At 43.5% G+C, this 20779-nt stretch overlaps 1 protein-coding gene and 1 long non-coding RNA gene across 4 annotated transcripts; one reads left to right on the top strand and one right to left on the bottom strand.

Moving 5' to 3' along the window:
• Positions 1-211: 211 nt before the first annotated feature.
• On the top strand, positions 212-4206 carry LOC106037194 (uncharacterized). Its single transcript, XR_007169629.2, has 2 exons — positions 212-342; positions 2800-4206. It is a non-coding gene; the product is annotated as an uncharacterized lncRNA (long non-coding RNA).
• WDR89 (WD repeat domain 89) lies at positions 3914-20006 on the bottom strand. Of its 3 annotated transcripts, none has more exons than XM_048080642.2 (2): positions 19895-20006; positions 3914-5579 (listed from the first exon to the last, which is right to left on the bottom strand). In XM_048080642.2, the coding sequence occupies exons 1-2, from the start codon at positions 19990-19992 to the stop codon at positions 4379-4381; spliced, it is 1299 nt and encodes a 432-aa protein (XP_047936599.2). In that variant the 5' UTR covers positions 19993-20006; the 3' UTR covers positions 3914-4378. The 3 variants fall into 3 exon arrangements, with proteins under 3 accessions (XP_047936599.2, XP_013038444.3, XP_066854577.1); XM_013182990.3 differs by lacking the exon at positions 19895-20006 and adding an exon at positions 19744-19875; XM_066998476.1 differs by lacking the exon at positions 19895-20006 and adding an exon at positions 9658-9680.
• Positions 20007-20779: the final 773 nt, after the last annotated feature.

Below are 20779 nucleotides of genomic sequence, written 5' to 3'. Positions count from 1 at the left end.
CCTTTATGGGATTTTTATCAGCATCAAATCTTTATTCAGAACATGAGAGGGTGAGACTGAAATTGATATTGAATTGAAAAGAGAATGTGTTCCCATAAAAATATTGGTGTCGAAATTGCAGCAAGAGTATATAGAATCAAAGTGAAGAGTAATATTTTCTGTCACTCAGTTTCCAGAAAGGTAGAAATACTTTCAAAATACAGATCACAAAGGATCTAAAGGCATGAAGACGTACAGCTTGAAGAAATGCATGTGCTGAAATCGGAGTAGGACAGACCATGATGACAGCAGCAACTGAAGTTAACCCCGCTCCGCTCCCGTCAGCCCACCATTCCCCTGCAGGTTAGTAAACTGGTAGGGAAAACAAGAAGTTACCAAAGATCTTCACAAGATCAGGTTATCTGCAAATAATTCCGATAAGGAACCAAGAAGTGGAGCACAGTACAACAATGCCTGGCCCAGGGGAGCTGTGGCTACCCCATCCCTGGCAGTGCCCAAGGCCAGGCTGGATGGGGCTGGGGGCAGGGGTCCCTGCCCATGGCAGGGGCTGGGATTAGATGGGCTGTGGGTCCCTGCCAACCCAAACCACCCTGTGATTCTCTGTAACAGACATTTATAAACTCAGACTGAATTGCCGCCTCTGTCACCTCCCCGCTCGCTCTTTCCTTCCCCTTTTCCCTGCCCTGTGAAACACGGCAGCAGCAGCCCTGCTGCCTGGAGCCGTGAGAGGTTGAGAGCACACCCAGCCCTAGGAGCAGCTTCAGCCTCTCTTGCATGCTTCACTGGCAAATTGCTCATCCCAGGGACAAACAGGAACTGGCTTTTATGCTCGAAGGGTGTTTATATTGTGCATAATTTAGTGAAGGCCCTATCCTGCTTCCATCAAGCCGTTACACTTACTTCAAAGGCAGAAGGTCTGACTCTGTGGTGGAGCAGGGGCTGGCAGGGGCAAGCCTGCCTTTGCTGCCCCTCTCTCCCAGTCCAGACAGGCAGACACCAAACCACAACTCACTGCTACCCCCCAGAACAGACCGAGGAGCCAAACAACAGGAGATGTTTTTCATGGAATGGGGTGAAGTCATTCCAGATTAACAATGACAAACACAGACGAGCTTTGTGAGGTGCACCTGAAGTGTCGATTCTTTCACAAGCATAAAAGCTCTGCTGAATAACTGCAAATGACCACATCCCTACCAAACCCCAGCACACCTGGGCTGGGAGTAGATGGGCTGTGAGGTCCCTGCCAACCATTCTGTGGTTCTCTGGTTCTGGGAAGTTCACATGCAAGGAGCACGAGGGCTGGCAAGCCAGTGTTGGGTTTCACCTGCAGAGGAAAGAAGATTAAACAGAGAGGAAATTTAGGAACATGCTGGATGTGAGTAAATCTGTTTTCTTTCATGTGTTCACTAAATAACATTCCCCTGCTGCTCAGAAATATTGTACCATGGGTTTACTGTCACCTCTGAATATAGACAGACACTTTTCTTCAGTCAGGTAATCTATCTGGATTTTTAATTTTCATTTACTGGAAAAAATCTGATCCTGCTTCCGGAATGATAGCTTCCCCCAGGGTTAAGCAATTAATACAACGCCAATTTCTGAATGCCTGCTACTTGCAGTTTCAATTATAAAGGTCAAATCTGTTTCTTAACAATACTGAAGTCAACTCACAGACATCAAAACTGACCTAAGAGTTGAAGTGCACCCAGACAAGTTAACCTGCCGCACTTCAGGTCTGTTATTTGTATGATTCCAGACACATTCTGCTTGTGCTTTAAGAAAGTTTCAGTTCACAAAAGCACACAGCACTAATTAGTTGTTAGTGGATATTAATTTCAGGTTAAGTCAACACAAAAGAAAACTAAGAACAATCAAGCATTTTCAAGGGCAACACAAGCCCAAGTCTCCTGCCAGCTGCTGTGCTTTTGCAGGATTTTGAGATAAATACACACATTTTTCCCCTCCCACTGTTTGCAGAAGTCACGTTCATAACAGGGAGAACTTATCATGGCTTAACTGTGATGGTATGGATTTGTTGGATCAATTTAATATAGAAATTAACTACTGTGATGGGTATGGAATTGTTATGGATCAAATTAATATAGAAATTAACTTCAGAGAGAGGTTGCAAACTTCAAACATGGCAGTCCCGTAACTTCCATCTCCACTGCTCTCACTGAGATACCGCTGGCAGCACACACAAATGATCTCTCAGACACTTCAAAGAAAGCACCCAAAGCGCTCTCTCTGCATTTCTACAACACATCATTTTATTCAAGAAGAAATCCTTACTCCACAGACTGTGTCAAAATACCAAGAAAAGGGCGGGTAAACACAAAAACCAAGCTGTACATCATATCTGCAATGAAATAGGTCTCGGAAAAATCCTTTAGCTTCCCACCTCCAACTGCTGGTGCTGGTACCAACCCACATCCACATCTGACCACTGAGGTGAATTCAGAGGGGTCTGAATCTTTTGGCCCACTCGGTTACAAAACCAATAGGTCCACAGAAACTGGCAATAACCTGTGACCAAGAGGAAAAGACACCTGAAAGGGCACATGGTACAGGTGAATCACAACCATGACACTGCCCAAGGGGTCTCAAAATAGCATGAAGTAATTTGGAAAGCAACAGACTCTGGTGATCTTTCATGTATAAGGATGTTGATGTAACTTGAATTTAACACAAGTTTAAAAAAAATAAAGTTCAGAGAGATGTGACTTCTGAATTGAAGCTGCACATTTAAATAACCAGCAGGAAGAAAAGCAAACTGAATCACATCTTAATTACCAACAGGCAGACCCAGAACAACGATGGATGCACAGCTGTGGCTGGAGGGCATTAACAGCTTGCAAAACACACCATGTGGAAACTTGGTGCTTGTGTGTGAAGGGGATTCATTTCCATAGATAATTAAGGCATCTTCAGCACAGCCGTGACCGTACACTGGAGGTATCCTCTGTACTTCAGAAACAGTTTTTGAACTCCAAGCTCATCCTCCAAGCCTGGCATCTGACATTTATAACTTGTAGAAGAATCACCTGTCCAGGCTCACATGAACAAACCTCTCTCTTCTTTTGCCAGCTGTTCTGTAACATCACAATCCTTAAATACTCTTCTGCTGTTTCCAGTTGTGGCTCCCATATGTTCAATTCAATGTAATTACCACCCGAAATCTGACTGCAGCAGCGCTCAGAAGGCTGACAGTAATTGTGTGTGCAGAGCCAGATACACAGTTCGCAGGCTGCCAGGGGAGCAGAATAAGCAAAAAAAACTCGGCCCTTTCAGAACTGGGCAATTTTTGCAACACTTAATAGCTCTTTGATGGAACACTGAAACAAAGCAGTCAGACGTATCACAGAGAGAGATGCATAAACTCTGCAAAGAGAACTACTTCTTAAAGGACAGGCACTGACTTCTAAAAGGCTTTGCTAAAGCTCCCCCGTATCAGTCTGTTACTCAGTAACTATTCTCAGAAGGCAGTGTCCCCTTTGGGTTTTACCGTTCCCACCCAGCACATGACACTAGATGATTTCAAATGCAGGACTGGGGATTTTACGCATAACTGGTATAACTATGCCCATTTTTAACTCGCTGAACATCTCCCATCTTCCAGGTGCGCCCCCTGAGATGCACTTACCAGGAAGAGTAAATGCTGCTGGGGAGATCCTTGGGTATTTTCATGCAGGAAATACGCCCTAAATAACACCAGTTTAAGACTTCTCATACACTTGAAAAAATTAGCTGTGTGGAATAGCATATTCCTGTTTAGTTGAATACATTTGTATCTTTGATATGGAAAAGATGGCTCTGTCAAGTGCTGCTTTATGAGCCTGTTACAAACCAGGAATATGACAATGCAAGAACAGGACTTATTTTCTGTTTCATCAAGAAGTAATTCCCTCCAGCGTTCAGAAGTGACATAAAATCTTTTAATATATTGAACAATTTCATTAAGTTCTCTGTAAAGAAAGAAAAACACAGCTTGAGATACAAAAGCTTTTAAGAACATGCCAGGGAATTTCACCGGGAAAGTAACAAATTATGCAAGCCACAGGCCTATATTACGCATTAAATATGTTGGCTGAGACATTAAACAACCATAAAAAAAAGTCTTTTTATATAACATGATTTAAGATCTATTGTTCAAGAACTAAAGAGCAAACATTTACTCTTTTCAGATTAATATTAGGATCTTTTTTTTTTTTTTTAAAAAAAACGGCATTCATCTGATGACTGATGTACATTCCCAAGCAGAATTCGAGCATCAGAGTTCTTTCCACAGAGCACCTCCAAATAAAACAACGGCCACGTATTGCCCAGGAGCCTAAACAAATGGAAGAACTCCACGGAGCAGGCTCCCATTTTCAGAATTTCACTTTTTCCTGCTCTTGAGGGAGCTGTTGTGAACTCTGACTCTCTTCTGCACAGAGGAAGCAATCTTCATAGTCTCTTTCTTTGTGAGGGACCTTTCCACAGCTCCGGGCCTCCAGAGCAGCAGCTGAGCATCCTCTCCGCCCGTCAGCAGCGACTCGTCTGCCAGGTTCCAGCAGAAAGAGCGAACGGTGGCAGAGTGTCCTCCACAAAGGGTGCCCACCAGGCTCAGCCCATCAGCGCCGCAGCTCAGCAGGTGAATTTTTCCTGTTGATGTTCCTCCAATAAGAAAGAGTTTGTCTGCCTTTTCGTGGTACACACCACCTACCAGGTAATTTAAGCTGTCATTCTCAATACAGACCGTGTCTCTGACGTCCAGAATGCGCAGCAGAGTTATGGGCTCTTCAGTATCTAACTGAGCAAGGTCCCACCAACAAAATCCCTCGTCATGTGTCATGCAGTAGATCTGTTCGTAACCTTTCCCGGACCAGCCAATAAAACTTATCGATGAATCTGAATTGCAAGTTGATATCAAAGCATCATCTTCGTTGTCCTTGTTGATGTCAAACACATTAACCAACCCATCAGTTGACCCGGAAACTACCCAACTAGGTTTGACAGGATGAAAACAAATTTTGGTGACATCATCATTGTGACTTTCAGAATAGACTCCCAAGGGTTCTTTAGTCGTGCTGGCACAGTCTGTGTTGCCTCTTGCATCCCAAAACACCAGAAACGTATCCTTTTCAACCTTTTCTGTTCCAGCACAAATTATGAGATCACTGCAATTGATATCAAAACTGATAAAGACGTTGGAAGGATAGCCACTAAATATCTGCACAGCCTTCTGAGTTGCTAAACGGATATCCCAACATTTTATTGTGCCATCGCTGCACGCAGAAAACACCAGGCTGTCACACGTGTGTGCAAACCTGACTCCATTAAGCATCCCAGGACGGCTACTGTACTCCCGCAGGAAGTTTAATGTTTCTCTGTTGTATAGCCTAATGGACTGATTGGAACACGAAACTGCCACACAGCGACTGCTCTCAGACGGGGCAGAGCGGGAAACGTCTATGTCCAGTAAGTAGGCGGGTTCCTCCCTCAGCACAGACCGCTTCGCTATGCGCAGACGAGCGAGCTGCTCCTCAATCTTCTCGAGTGCAGACATCTCAAATGCTGTTCCTGAGGTTGTCAGAAATCTGCAATAAATAAAACCCAAGATGAGTTTTAATTATAAAATTCTGAAATATTAGCTTTAAATATATATATGAAAAAGTTTCTTGCACAAAGGTAATGTATGAAATCAAATCTGATTATCCTGATACTCTGCCTACAACTTCATTTACAGAAACAGAAAACCAGCACGGGTTTCCCAAGTAAAGGAGCTCAGTCTCTCCTGACTGTAAGCACTACATCATATAATCCCCTTCAAAGATTACATAGTCTGTTTGTGAATGTTTTAAGAGTCATTTAGCTACATTTGCTTTATTGTTTTTCTGAGGTAAACAGCAAAGCGATGTTCCACAAGTGGAAAGACAAAGGCATCATCACCACCTGAAGAACAATTCTGTCTGCTAGCAGGCACAGCTCACAAACAACCCCACCAGGACAACCGCAAAGACTTCCTGGGTCAACTTCTCTGCTGGGAGCCACACAAAGCGTAGGCATAGAACAAAGCAAAATTAAGAACTATAGCCTGAAATGGCCAGATGAGATAAACTGTACAAGTGCTCAGGTGCCCAATGACACACACCAACACCAGTAAGCATACCATGGACCACCTAGACGGGCGGCAGGACACCACCACAATTCACAGAAGCTGAGCACCTTTGGCATTTTTGTCAATTCTCCTAAGAGCCCACACGTGTTTTGGGACTCCTAAAGAAAAAATGCATAGCCTTTTTTTTTTTTAGCGCAACTGGATATGAAAAATCTTTCCTTCAGAGGCAGCTCTTCGTCTGGCATTACTGAATTCTTCTAGAAACAGACAGTATTTCAGTGATATACAGAAGTATAAAATTTTACAAAGCAAAAACAACATTCAAGCATATTCTCTCAGTCCTCACATATAAAGAACGTGGAGTCCTTGGGAAAATAAAAGTCCTCCTTCCTGCAGCACAAAGGAAAACTTAATTCTGCAACTGCGGTGAAGGCTTCCATCCGTTTAGAGTCAGAAAAAGTACTGAAACATTTCAATTGACATGGAGCACTTACCACCACAAACAGCAGGTGGTTTCAGACCCTGTGTTCTGAACCTTATCAGGGTTCACAAACTTTGACCGTTTTTCAACAAAAAGATGTAGCTGGGGCATGGAAAGGAGGCATAACCATCCACATGGATGATTCCTGTTCAAACTACAGGGTCAATTAGACTGCTCTTTTGCATTAAAAAAAAAGGAATCAGAGTAAGTTCGGGGGGTCAACTCTGAAGTTCTCACTTGTACAGGTATTTCAGCTAACGTAAATGTGGGTAAAGCAGTGTTCAAAAATCTCCTTATTGCCTTAAGAACCAGGCCAGTGCCCAGCACATACACAGATGGATTCTTCTTGAGAATGTCCAGTTAGAAACCAAAGAGAACTCAGGCAGGCCAAAATGCAGGAAGAGATCCTCCAACTTTTCCAGCTGTCCTATCTATTTTTTCTCCCAATTCTTCAGGCTGGATTTTTAGGGATGGAACGAGCAAGTTGCCACGATTCCTTGGTCTTGGCAAATCATTTTAATGTTCCAAGAGAGACCAGCAACAAAGGAAAAGTTGCCATGACAAATCTGCCTTTTTTTTTTTTTTACCCTGTTGTTGGTAGTTTCAAGGTTCTGCTTTCCCTGCTCCTGTTAGGCACATACAGATATTCATCACACCGTGTGACAAATGAGCAAATTCTTAAAAAACAGCTTAAGTAGACACACTCATAAAAGCTTAATTCCCAAGTCACAAATAATGTGCCGAGACTATTCAACTTGGTAATATCCCGACAACAAGGTCCCAGGTTAATCTCCTACATCAAAGCTGCTTTTCAGAGCACATCTACAAGTAATTTTTGCCATAAAATGCAGACATCCTGTGGAAACTCCTTTCCCCTCCAAGAAGAATTTCAACATGTTTTCTGGCATTAGCCCGCGTACAACCTACCCAAGAAGCCTACTTCTTACCCACTTTTCCTGGTCTGTCCTCAAATGGAACAAGCTTTTAGCAGAACCAAAAGCAGACCGCTGTCAAACGCTGCTTGCTCAGCTACATGCAAGGCTAAGGCCCAATTTTATCTGGATTTGTTGAACTTCACTTCTGAAAAATCACCATGTAGCACTGTACAGTGTTTTTGTCAGGCTAATTAAAGTACCTCAAAGATCATAACACGATGTCAAGAGACAAAACTGCAAGAAAATTACAAAACTATTAAAATTCCATGTAAATTAATTAAAAAATAAATTTAAAAATTTAGAACATTTTATTATTAACAGTGTTATTAATAATGTCAACTTTTACTTAATCTGAAGAATCCAATCAGCCTGAAGAATCACAACAGAAGCTTCCAATAAAATGCAGTTTCCAAGCAAGTGCTTGCATGTGGAGAAAGGAGTTTTTATAAACAAGCTATCATGCACTGCCATGCTTACAGAAAATTTGGGGTGGGGTCTGTAAACTTTGTTAGAAAAAGGTACTTTTCCAGACCGACCGAAGCTTCAAGCTCAAAATATTGAGACCTTTTTCTATACTCAAAAGGCCAAGTAAGCTCAGACACGTTCCTGACAAACGCTGTCCATTTGGAAAGAAGGCTGCAGTTGTTCAATATTACTGGCTGTGATAGAGGAAGATTACTCAGGGAGCAGCTTCTGCAACTCTCATGTCAGGGCTTTGACGTCAGAGGAGGGTGAGGGAATTCTGCAGGTTCTCGGAAGTTGTGAAAGGCCAGACTGCAAAGCCATGTTTCATTCAGATTTAATAATACTCGCTGGGAAATAAAATTAGCCCAAGATAGCTCCTAAGCTTTCACTCCCAAATGACGCAGGTACAGCTAGGTTAAAGTACCAGCAAACGCTCTTCATATTTTCCAGATAGATGTGCAATTTATATATCATCAGGAGGCTGGAGGGTACAGTTCTCAATCCTATTTCCACTGCAACAACTAAGAAGCTGTAATAGTGCATTTGATGGCAGCCAGGTTTTTGCTAAAAACCCCAGAAAATGTCTGCCTGAGCAAGAAAGTCTTCAGACTATTATGAAATTGTGATTGAAGGTTATATAAACAGCTCATGCTCAAACTTCAGGGTGTAGCTGCCAGCCCTTCCTCTGCAGGAGGGGAAGTCACTGTTGTATTTTGATGGGAAAGTTTAAATGGCAGGAATAGGATCTCTGTTAAATTTATGAGACAAATAGGAAACAATGGTCTTCCAAACACAATAGGAGATAACTAAGCATTGGAGTGCTGCCACTTTCAGAGCACACACTGCTCTGCGCTGCAGGAGGGAAGCACGCTTAGCCTAGCGCACTCTGACTTCGACAACCCTGGCACCTGGTTTGGGTCGGTCACCGAGCAACCTCCTGCAAGGTCAGCCTCTCCGCAGCGTGGCACGGTTTGGACAAGGCACAATCACCAATCACAGGGATCAGTTTCACAAGCTGTAGGGCTCAGAGGCTGTGCAGAAGAGAGCTTGCTCTTCAACTGCTCCTGTCTCAGCAGGAAAGGGAGAGAGACCTTGGAAAAAGAAGAGTTTTTGGCTGGTGCTCTGGGCATAAGGCAGTCAATTAAATTCAGGTTCTTCCCTTATTCCAACTCAGTGGCCCACAGTCTGGGCCTACCAAGTACAGTCTTACCACAGACAAAATGCAGCGCTGTTGACGTGCCAGGAAAGCAATAAATACCACGTGCATTTACACAAGTACATGCACTGGCTGCAGCGTCTGGCTATCGCCAGTCACCTGCTCCTGAAACAAGCGCCCACCGCCATCCGCAGTGGTGCCACTCCTCATCTGTAACTGCTGCTGCACCCCTCACCTGCACTCCGAACAAGGCAAAGCCACCCTTTAACTAAACCTCTCATTTTGTCTGAGCACGTACTGCTGGGCTCTTTGTTTACCACTCCAAACATCACAGTTTAAACTCAAGCCAACAGGCTCCCAAGTCCTTTATAATCCAAAAAGCTTTTGAAAAAATAAATCAGCAATTCATAAGTAATTTTCCTTCTCCTTTTAGTTTTGCACATGAGATGCTGTGAAATTGCATAGGTCTCAATTCTGAAAGGGAACATTAGCTCAACAGCATATAGGAACATAAAATTACCTCTGAAAACCACCACAGGAAACGTGGAAGGAATGGAACTTCACCCCAAAGATTTAGCCAATACACGAGAGTAACTTGTAAGAGAAGCGCATAATAAAAATGAAAACAACCTGTAGGTTTGGCAATCTTCTCTGCAGAGGTCAAATACCAAAAATAGCAAGGGATTTGAACAGCAGTAGATGAAATCTTGCACTGCTCTTTCCTACTATAAACAATGCAAAGAGGCCCTCCCTTCATTTTTATGATTATTGAAAGTTCAAGAACAAATGAGGAATAAACCTGAAGCCCTGGACAGTGAAGGCAATTCACGCAGGCAAAGCTACGTGTGCTTTGCGGGTTTGTTTTAAAATGCAAAGCACAGCGTTGGTGGAGGAGACGCATTAGCACGCTGCACTTCACTAATGCAAAACGTCTTAGGAGACCTCTCCTCGCTGGCACCACTTCACAGCAGAAGATGGATCAGCCAAACGATCTAAGCGCTGAGGGGAAGCGCAGAAACCCCATCAGGCATGCATAATTTCTGCAGGATACAAGCTCCCGTAGCTGATTTTGTTATTTTTACCAAAGCAGCAAGATAAGGTGTTTTTCCAGCATTCCCACAGAGCCATTTTTAAGGCAAAGAGAACAGCATTCAGCCCACCACGCAGGAAGGGAGTAAGATGCACAAGAGGCTATACTGAAGTGCAGAGACAAGATGTAAACTGCCAGAATTATTTCATCCTTTCATATCAGCTACGTCTAGGTTCCAAATAAAGCATGGCAAGGAAAAACTCCTCAATTTTGCATCTGTAGCACAGAGAAAAATATTACATCAAGGGAACAGAAAGTAGGAAAAGAGATAAAAATGACTGCCCAAGTCTATGAAAAGAACAAAAAACCACAGCAGAGCTAATGAACTTTCTGCATCCCATGAGCTCCATTTCATCCTACCTTCCCTCCAACACAGACTTCAGGGCCACAATCCTGTTCAGAAATGGAATCTGTAGCTGGGACAGAGAACCAAGGACATAAGTCTTAAATACCAGTACTGCTGAGAGGAAAAAATATGAATCAGAACAAGGAGAGAGCAAAGGGAAAACATCACAGGAACTCCCTGCTTTAGGCTTTAAGAATTAGCAACAACAGAAAAGGAAACTATAGCATTTGCGTACTCATCTTTGGAGGGCATAAGCAAACGTTCATGGCAGTACAGGAACAAAGCCTCTTTTTCAACTATACCAGATATCCACAGAGAGAACAGCTTTTGGATTTGACTAAGCTTGATTTTAAAAGCAGAAATCAAAATCCACAGTTTGAATATCTCCATTTTTTTTAATATCTCCATTAAAACAAAACTTTTGAGTAAGTTTGTTGGTGTAAGATTTTGCATTCAAAATAGTAAGACCTATTCTGATTTTGTATCCAACACTACAAAAATATGGGGGAGGCAGGTGAAGATTTTAAAAATTTAGGCATGCCTTCAGGTTCAAAGTACAACGAATCAGTATTTAAACTTCAGTGACTGAAAGCTTAATGATAAAAATTCATGAACCAAGAGAAAATTTAAGTGTAGAACAACCCGATATCCACTGGATGGACAAATAAATGTAAAAATAATTTAAGCCAGAAAACATTATACAAATTGTAAAAATGCTCAAATTATTTATTTTGACTTCAAATTTACATCAAAATTACTAAAATCTGATGCTCAGACAGCTAAGCTACCTACTCCAGAACATGTATCAACCCTTATTCCAAATAAATTTGAGGGTTTTCCATTTTTAATCTCTGTTTATCTGCTCCCATGCTATTGACACAGACCTACTAACAGAGAGGCAGCAAAGTGAGCTCTCTGCCACCAAACTCAAGCTCAGGTGAGCAGCTGGATCCAATGGAGATCTGATCATCGAGGGAGGTTTCCTAGAAGTGACCTCACCAGGCAGAAGCTGTAACTGCATCCATGTGTTGAGGTGCTCCAGCAAAAGGAGAAGGCTGAGTAACAGGAGGATAAGAGATGCTCTCTCTCATTTCTTGGCTCCTCCCAGACCAAGCTGAGGGATGCTGCAGCAGAAGCAATCCTATTTTAGAAAGGCAGATGCAAAACATTCCCAAGGAAAGGTTAAACTGCAGACAGATATTGTTACCGGGACATTTATCTTACAGATGATATTTATTCTCCTTCACTTTACTTTTGGAAACAACGCTGTATGTAAGAATTCCCTGCGAAGGCAGATCTATGCGGGAATTGCACACTCACAGCCTCTGAACAGGTGAAACTCCACAGCCTCAGAGGGATTCCAGGGGACAGGCAAGAGCTGCCAGGAAAATCATCCTAGTGCTGGGCCCTGGTGTTTGGACCAGAGCAAACATCCAAGGTAAGCTCATGCCCACAGCTCCTTCCTTCTCCCCCAGGCACAGTCAGCACCTGAAGTGCCCTCTAGCCCAGCACGCACACAACACCTGTGGTGAAGCACCCACATCACCTTCTAAAACAAGAAGAATTGTCCAGCAGGGAATCGCAGCTGGTTCTGTGTCACCGACCCTTTCTCTAACAACCTCTCACCCAGGGAGGGACGTGGGGTGCCAGCTGACACCCACAGGCAAACCACAGGGCTGACGATGTGCACCCAGCAGCTCCCGCAGCCTGCACAGTCCGGGTGCTGTGCTAACAGCAGTGCTCACAGCTCCAGGGCACGCCTGGCAGCTCCCAGCTTCACAGCGCAGTGCCTTCGTGTCCCGGTGCCTGTAACACCACCACGGCTATTCAGCCAGCCCGCTGCAAACCTCGAAGGGAATCCAAGTCTCAGCCTTGTGTATTTGTGCTTTTCTCCAACCACAGCAACCGTAGAGAAGTCATTTCCTTTCTCCTGTGAGCACCTCCCACTGCAGACACTTTTCGTAACCACCAGCACAGGGCAGGGGAGAGGGAACTCAGCCCTCTGCACAGAGCCAGCAGCGCTGGTGCAAAGCAGACGCGCGGGGTGTGATGTGCTGCTGGGTGCAGCGTCACGTTTGTCTCTGCTCACACTTCCACAACACAACTGTTATCAGCCACGAGAAGGTCCACAGCTTCCTCTGAATTATTTCTCACCTGCCTTCTCACTAACAGTTTTCTTTTGTTAAAGGACACAGCAAGGTGTCTGACTTGGCACCAGAGTTACGCACCAAGACGGCCATCTCACAAGGAAGGAAGACAGAAGTGATGCTATTTACCTGAGTGGAAGTCTGGATTTGGACAAGACCTTGGCCTTCGAACACTTGCCAGTCCTGATCCTAGAAGAATAGCTTACTGAGGAGTTCCCAACAAACTGCAACATTCACTCTTTCCTTTCTTAATCAGTGAAACAAAGATTGCATTTGCCTACTTCATAATAGTCAGGTACAGAAGCCTGAGTAAGTGCAGCCAGCAGCAAACTTTCAAAGAAAAGCCTTGTTCTGAACATCTGTGCTACCAGATAAAACGCAGGAGTCACAGTAATGCTGCGATGCACTCTCCAATTCCCCAGTCAAGGAGTGCTTCAATGTCCTTTCAAGTCTGGGATCACAGCACAGGGCTCTAGGAGCGATGACTTTCAGTGCCATTTTAAACCAAACAAAACCACCACACAAGCGGGCAACCCCAATGATCCACCCTACAGGGAACGGCAGAGAGAAAAAATTGTGCACCTGCATGAATATTTCAGTAGCTCGGAAACAAGAGCATTTATTTCCCTTGAATTAGGTACTGCCACTTGCCTCGTATGAGAAACTGGAAATAAGAAGAGCCTTCCCAGGGATTAGTAAATTCTGCTGAAATTCTTCCAAGGAATTTGTTTCTACACCACAGGAAGCCTGGGAAATTTCAGCCTAAATTTAGCAGCAACCAGAATAAAAGGATATAAAGAAACTTAGCTACGGCAGGAAAAATAGCTCTTGCTACCACACATCAGTGCCAAAATACCTATAATAAGATAAAATGCTTTATTTACCAGGGTATTTTAGAAGTTCTTTCACAACAGTAATTTAGCTTAAGTACATACATGCATCAAAACACGAGGCTATTATGCTTTCAGGATACTTTTCTTAAAAAAAATAAGCTCAAATCAGCTACTACAGCTCACATCTTCACTAAGGATGCTGCCGGTGAACCGATCAGAAATATTCCCCCAGAGGTGCAGACGTGGCCCGTGTTGTCCAGGCAGGACTGATGTGTGTGACAGTGTGACACCACGCTGCCGACACTGCTGCGCCCAGCTCTAGGTGCATTGTGCAAGCACAAACTGCAGAGCCTAAGCGGGGGAAATGGCATCTCCTTGTTTTCCTTGTTTGCTTCCCCAGGAACGCGCAGCTCCCTCAGGCATCCTCCCCAACCACATCCTACAGCTATTCAGCTAATCCAGAACACCACCACTCCGAGATGATTTGTCAGAGCCTCTCCAGTATCAAAGCAACAGGAGAAAGCGAAGATCCTTGCATGCCCGTGGCAGCTCACAGGCTGTCAGTTTCCAAAACATGCCCTTTGTGCAGAGCCTGGCAGCTGGCAGGCTCTGGTGAACCATTACCATGCTCTAAGCTCAATTTTCAATGCATTGTAGCGGACAAAAGGAAAAAGAGGCCATCTAAGCGACAACAGTGGGATGGAAGAGGCTGAAATAAAAGGTCTTGGAGCTATGTTGACACTATCCTGTTGAAGAGAATTTACCTCCCAGTCTCCATATAAAAGATGCTGAAGCATCAAGTGTGCTGGCAAATCCCAACAAAAACTACATGCTTTTTACAACCAACGAAGGAAATTTTTACTTTCCAGAGACCCACAAAGACCTTTCCAGCATCTTTGGCGGAAAACGTTGCTCCAAAACAAGACAAGGAAAAAAGGCAAGTCAAAAGTTTCATGCATTTTAATAACCCCGCTCTCAAGCCCTACTTGTTCTCAACACTTTAGTCACTCCAAATTTTGCAGGGTCACGGCAGGCTGCCAGCACGACTCATTGCTGAAGCCAATCTCTCGATAACTAAACTGTAATCAAGTGCAGAGGAGGACGGGTTAGATGATCCAGGGAATGGACTGTTTGTTTTACAAGACGTAGCTGGGATACTTTGCCTTGTATAGCTTGGCAGAGACAGAGACTCACAGAGAGGGCACACGATCACTATCTCCACATACATCAAAGGAATAAGTGCTGGGTAGGGAGGGGAACTGCTCAAGAACAATACTGGCACAACAATTTAAGACTATAAACTGACCATAAATAAAATTTAGAGCAGAAATTATAATCAAGTTTAACCGTCAAGAGTTTCCAACTGAAACAGTGGGGGCAAAAAAGTCTGGCTGACTTTATCTACTTTTATAGCCTCGTCAGCCTGGCACCTACAGCCATCCCCGCACAAACAGGAAAGCTGACTGAAAAGCGAGCAGCTGCGAGATAAGCAGGCTCATCATTTCTTTCTGGAGGACACCAAATCGCCTGCCAACCAGCAACAGTTGCTCACGGGGCAGTTCGGAAGCGGCACTAAACCCGCACCAAGAGGGTAGGCAGGCACACAGCCAGCACCCACCTTCCAGCTGGCGATGGGTTTCCCTCCCCAAGCCCTCGAAATTGTTGGGACAAGAACCCAAGGGCTTGAGCGTGCCCCCCAAACAGCCACACGCAGCCAACCCCATGGAGCTGGGGCTCCCAGGGCGTGCAGGATGTGTTATTTCGCACTCAGCCCGCTTGATGTCACCCATGACCACCAGTCAAGCAGCTCCATCAATCAGCGCCCACAGCTCGGCTCTGGACCACGCAGTTCCACCGGAGAGCGCTTACTCTTCTCGTTACTTCTTTGTATTCCTCCACTCTTTTTATCTGTTTACGATAAGCTGATCATCTCCTCGACAGAGTGATATTAAAAAGAAACAAAAACTAAATTTACACTGTAAGACATAGGAAATAACTCTGAAGTACTACAAGCAACAGCATTTAGTTCCCAGCTTTTTTCCCTTTTAAAAGCCAAAGATCCTCAAATGAGGACATAAATCAAAAAAAAAAAATCACAGCTTTCATTTATCGCTGTGAAGCCTCTGAAAAGAACAGCTCAAATTCAACTGCGCTGTGGCTTTTTCTTTCCCAAATCAGACTAAGCTGCAGACTGTTTTGAAGTCTCGTTTTGTGAAATCAATTCGTAGCTCTTGGTCTTCCAGACTTTGCAGAACTACAGAATGCCCTGAGGTGCAAGGGACCCAACAAGGATCACAGAATCCAACTCCTGGACAACAACCCTGATCCAGATCTGGTATTTCCAACCAACACACGAAGTAGCACACACAAAATAAGTGATTTGTACGTGCGTATTTGTTCTTTAAGCATCCCAGAAGTATGAAGTCCAGAAACACCCATCGCTATATCTTCTGTTATGACAGGGGGGAGGAACCATGCCCCTCTCCATCTGAGAGGCTCACGTTTGGGTCGCACAAACGCTACTGAAGCAAAGGTATTCGATACACATACCGTAGTATTATTTACCTTAGATATTAAAGCACTTAAATGCATTTTTCCTTAAATCCATTTTTACCTTTCAAAAATCAGGTGATTTACCTCCTGGAGACATACCAAGTAAACTAAAATAAGCTAAAATCAAATTAACTTACCTCAAAAAATCCCCCACAAATTGTTTTAAAAGCTTGAGTAAGTCAGGTTTGGTCATAAAAGACCTGTATGATTCTAAACAGGAATTCCTGCTCTCCCAGCCATCTGCTCGTCCCTTCTGATTCCACAAGGGAACAACAGCACTTAACTCCAGTTCTCAACCATTCCCACAGCAACAAACCTAAGTACACGCTTATTACTAAAAGATCCTCAAATTATTGAAAAATCTTCAGCATCTGAAGCTTCCTATTTCCAGGTACTGCCACCGTAACTGCAGCTAGCATCTGCCAATTTCAGTTTACTGCTGGCTTGTCAGTTCACCCATTTAACTGCTTACCAACCGTACAGCACTTTTACATCTTACTTTTAATGGGAAGCTAAGCAATGGGAAAATTTTGCCTAGGAATAACAGGCATGAGGGAAAAAGATCACAATAGTTACGTCTAGCTGCAGAAAGAAATGAGTGAAAAGTTGCTGATAACTCAAGAACAAAGATGAGATTCTGCTGAAAAAAATACCAGTAGTGGCTACAGATATTGACCATATGTACATTCTTCCATCTTAAAGCAAAATGAAAATGCAAGGAGACATTCAACATTTTCAAATTGAATCACTGTTATACACAAGCACAGTATATCAAAAAAAGTAATCTTAAAGCTTTTTTTTTTTTTTTTGGAAGTCAGTTAGTTCAATCCAGTGTAAGAACTGAGCACTTTAATGCACCTCTGCTTTTTCACAGCTTCAGTTGCTGTACCAGGAAAAGGGCTTCCAGAATCCTTTAATTTTGCAGTGAGTTCTCATTTACCAGAATAGCTGAAAAACTAGAGAATGAAAAAATAGCAAGCATCTTTATAAGGGCACAGTGAAGACTGAAAAACAAGAAGTCTCAAATAACAAAACCAATACAGACTAATAGGTTTGAAAATATTTTCTTTCCTTCATTTGTTGCAACTTTTAGTTTGAAAGTAAACATTAAGGTCAACTCAAAACATTTTCATTTAAAAGGGGAGATAAATCTACGTAAAAGCCTGTAAAGGATATAAACTGCAGTACAGATGGTTTGTCTTGCAAAGGAAATCAGACTTGATAATGCAATAGTCCTCCTGGACTTGAACACCTGACATAATGAAATAACCAAAATTTGCCAGATTGAAGAGTTTTTAAGAAAATATTAATGTGAACTTGTCAAAATGGGCAGCTGCATAGCTAGATATGCTTCCTTCCACTACTTACAAAATATTTTGAATGTTGAAAATGCTTGAATATCCCCTACGACCTAGAAACGGGATAGAAAACATTCTAAAGCTGGGACATTCAGAACAGCCTAATGAAACTACTCAGTACTTATCCAGCAATTTGAGCCAGTGTTATAGATTGGCTTACTTTATTTTTCCAGTGAGCTGTCTGCCCCCATTTTTTTTTCTTCTCACCAAAATATTTTTAGTCAAAACTCACACCAAAATATCAGCTGATAAAGTGTATGTCATAGAAGCATTTCATCCAAATTACTGACATTTGAACTAAAGATAAGATTTCAGCGTCAGGCATCCTTCACTTCCAGTCTAAAGCTTTATCTAACAAAGCAACAATCTTCTACATACAATTTCATAATCTTCCCTCCTCCCATTTGATTTAGAAGGTAATACAACACTCCAGAGTTGGTCAGATCCATGCATCACAGTTACCTTCGAACCTATTTAACCCAAAACGAAATGCTCTAAGCTTATTTTACAGACTGCGCTGATAATGTTCACCTCTACATGCTGACTGCACCAACCCGCAGGTCAGCAAAGTGCCCTTCAGCCTGCGCTGAACCAGCAATAACACCGCTTGGTTTGGAGGTGCATAGGGCTGCAGCTCAGCTCTTCCTTCCTGCAGCTTCAGGAGGAAGGAGCAGCCTGAGTAGCTTAGAGGGGAGGAAAAGGGAAGGAAAAGGTGACAAAAGGAAATAAGCGAGGACAATACAGCAGCAAGATTTATATAAGCTTGTGTTAAAGGAAAAGAGACAGTGCAGCAACATAAGCAGGGGAAGGAGCTAAGGGAGAAGTTGATAGTGGGTCGGGTTAAAACCTGAAGAGAGCAAAGACACATCTGAGGCTGAACTTCCTAATCCCACATAACTAAAGGCAATGCACTTTTCCTGCCTGTCTTACATCCTCCGTTGCCCAGCTCACGCCTAAAATCCTTTCCAGTCACAAAACGCACCTACGTCCAAAACCTGGACAGACCAAGTCTCTAACTCACAAGTCTCAACACTTTTTTGTGACTGGTGTGAAGCCCTCTAACAGAGCTGTCATTGCACCAGAGTTGCTGACCCACACAGATGTCTTTCACCCACCAATTAAGATGGTGCCCTAGAAGTCTGCACTGGTAAATTTACATCAGCATGGCAGCAGTGATTTCCTCCAGCTTTGCTTTTTTTCAGAAAAGCTCAGAAATCACATTGTTTGTACGGTTACAGTAAACGCATGCCAAGGCTGCATAGCCCAGCTGGGAATTGCTACCAGCACATAATGACAGCAGTCATTTCACACAAGACCTCCCTCCCACACAGTCAGTACAGACCAGACCTTGGGGTTGCCCAGCAAAAGGACCCTTGTTCCCAAGACTGATGCAGAAGAAAAAAAATCACCTTATACTTACGGCATTTAAAAAGCTACTGACCAGGCCCCACAACACTGCCTACACACAGAGCATGCTAAAGAGACCAGGTCTACCTTCCCTACAGGGCTGCTCCCAGCCCCCATAAAAAGATATTCAGAGGAAAATGTAAGAAACTACCCTGTTTTCTAACTTTTCAATAAACAGAAACCTACATGTAAGCTTTAAAGAAGCACTCTGTAAAATCAGCACATAGAAAGCAATTCTCGGGATACACATAAACAGAAATCTTTTTGGTTATTCTGTTGACAATTACAGTTATCCTACAGGAGCTGCTTTGTGCCCGCATTTCACTGCATCTTATTACCCTCCAACAGAAAATTCAACTGAAATATTAAGGAATAAAAGGCATAAACACGGCTTAATTGCCAGAATAAACTTTTTACAGACCCAAAACGTGGCATACTAAGAGAAGATCTCACATTTCTGGATCCTTCTGAATATAAGTTTGTAGTGAAAGTGAATTTGGAATGATAGTGTTATAACCGTGATAGTCCTTAACGTGACTCAACATTAACAATTCCACTCCCGATATTCCACAGGAAAAAGTTCAGTTTTGTAAGACAGTGTATTTCAAAATACCCGTTGGTTATACAAATCATCATGCAAGGGCATAAACATTACATCTTCGACAGTAGTTTAAGTACTCTTTTGCTCTTCAAGAACAGAAAACGAGTTTCTTCCCCCTTTTTCCCCCCAAAGGTAAAAAAAAACTCTGGCAGGCTGGGTGCAGCCTCGGGTCAGAGCCCCCCTCAGGACACTTGGAGCTCCCCAAAACAGCCCGGGCTGTGATAGCCCCCCCGAGCACCGGCACGGACACGCGTGGTTTTATTCACAGGACCTCAACAGCACGGACACCAGCGCTACCACACAGCTAGAGAAGAGCTCGGGCTGAGGGAAGACGAGAGGCAGCGCTGCCCCGGGACCTCTCCCCCGTCGCCCCTCCGCAGCGTCCCCACCGCCTCCCTCAGCGCCCCCCCTCCGCCCCTCACCTCGGCGCACGCGGCGAGCCCCGCCTGCTGCGAGCCCCGCCCCCGCAGCCCTCCCCGGCCACCCCATTGGCCGCCCCGCCCGCCCCGCCGGCCGCCATTTTATGCGCTGGGCGGCGGGGCGGGAAGTGATGCGCAGGAAGGGGCGTGTGGCAGGTGGGGGAGCGCCGCCATTAGGTGGCATTGGGGCGGAGCGGTGCGCACCTCGGGAACCTCTGAAAAAAAAAAAAGAAAATTACGTGTTTTATAGGGCTAACGCGTCATCCTAAAGGCTGACAGCAGTTTGTCCTTCAGTCATCAAAATATTTCTCGAATTTTCCAGCCCTGACAAGTGTAATAAATAGACTTTAATGAGAAATACCGTTTGCATATTTATTTTGCCCTCAACTTTTAGATTTGTGATCTTCTTTGATAAATGTAAGTTATGGTACATAGTATTATCAATGTTATATAATCTTAGTTTTTTAATCAATGCATTATTTCAATAAGCATCTTTAAACATAGAAGTCTTTTCATGTTTGATTTCCACAGGCATTTTTAAACCTAAAATATGAATATTTGGACTAACTATATTTTTCTAGCAAGATAAAAAGGAGCTTTAACTAAGCCCAGTAATGAGATCAGGTCACATGGGTAATAACCACAGAACATTATTAAAAAAAACATTTTTACTTCAATTTAATGGTCTTCTTAACTCCTAACACACAAGCAGAACAGTCAGAAGATAGTTCAAAGTACTGACACTTCAGTTGCCTGACACTACTGTGCAAAATTTTAATTAATTCTACATACTCCAGTCTAATTGTTTGTTGTTTTTAGTACCTACCAGCACTATAATCTATCAGGAGATAATACCCTAATACCCTTCTCTGTAATCACACTGCAAAA

The sequence above is a fragment of the Anser cygnoides genome, chromosome 5 (genome assembly GCF_040182565.1).
Source record: "Anser cygnoides isolate HZ-2024a breed goose chromosome 5, Taihu_goose_T2T_genome, whole genome shotgun sequence".
Lineage (NCBI taxonomy): Eukaryota > Metazoa > Chordata > Aves > Anseriformes > Anatidae > Anser > Anser cygnoides.
This window is presented reverse-complemented; position numbering and strand designations above follow the sequence as displayed.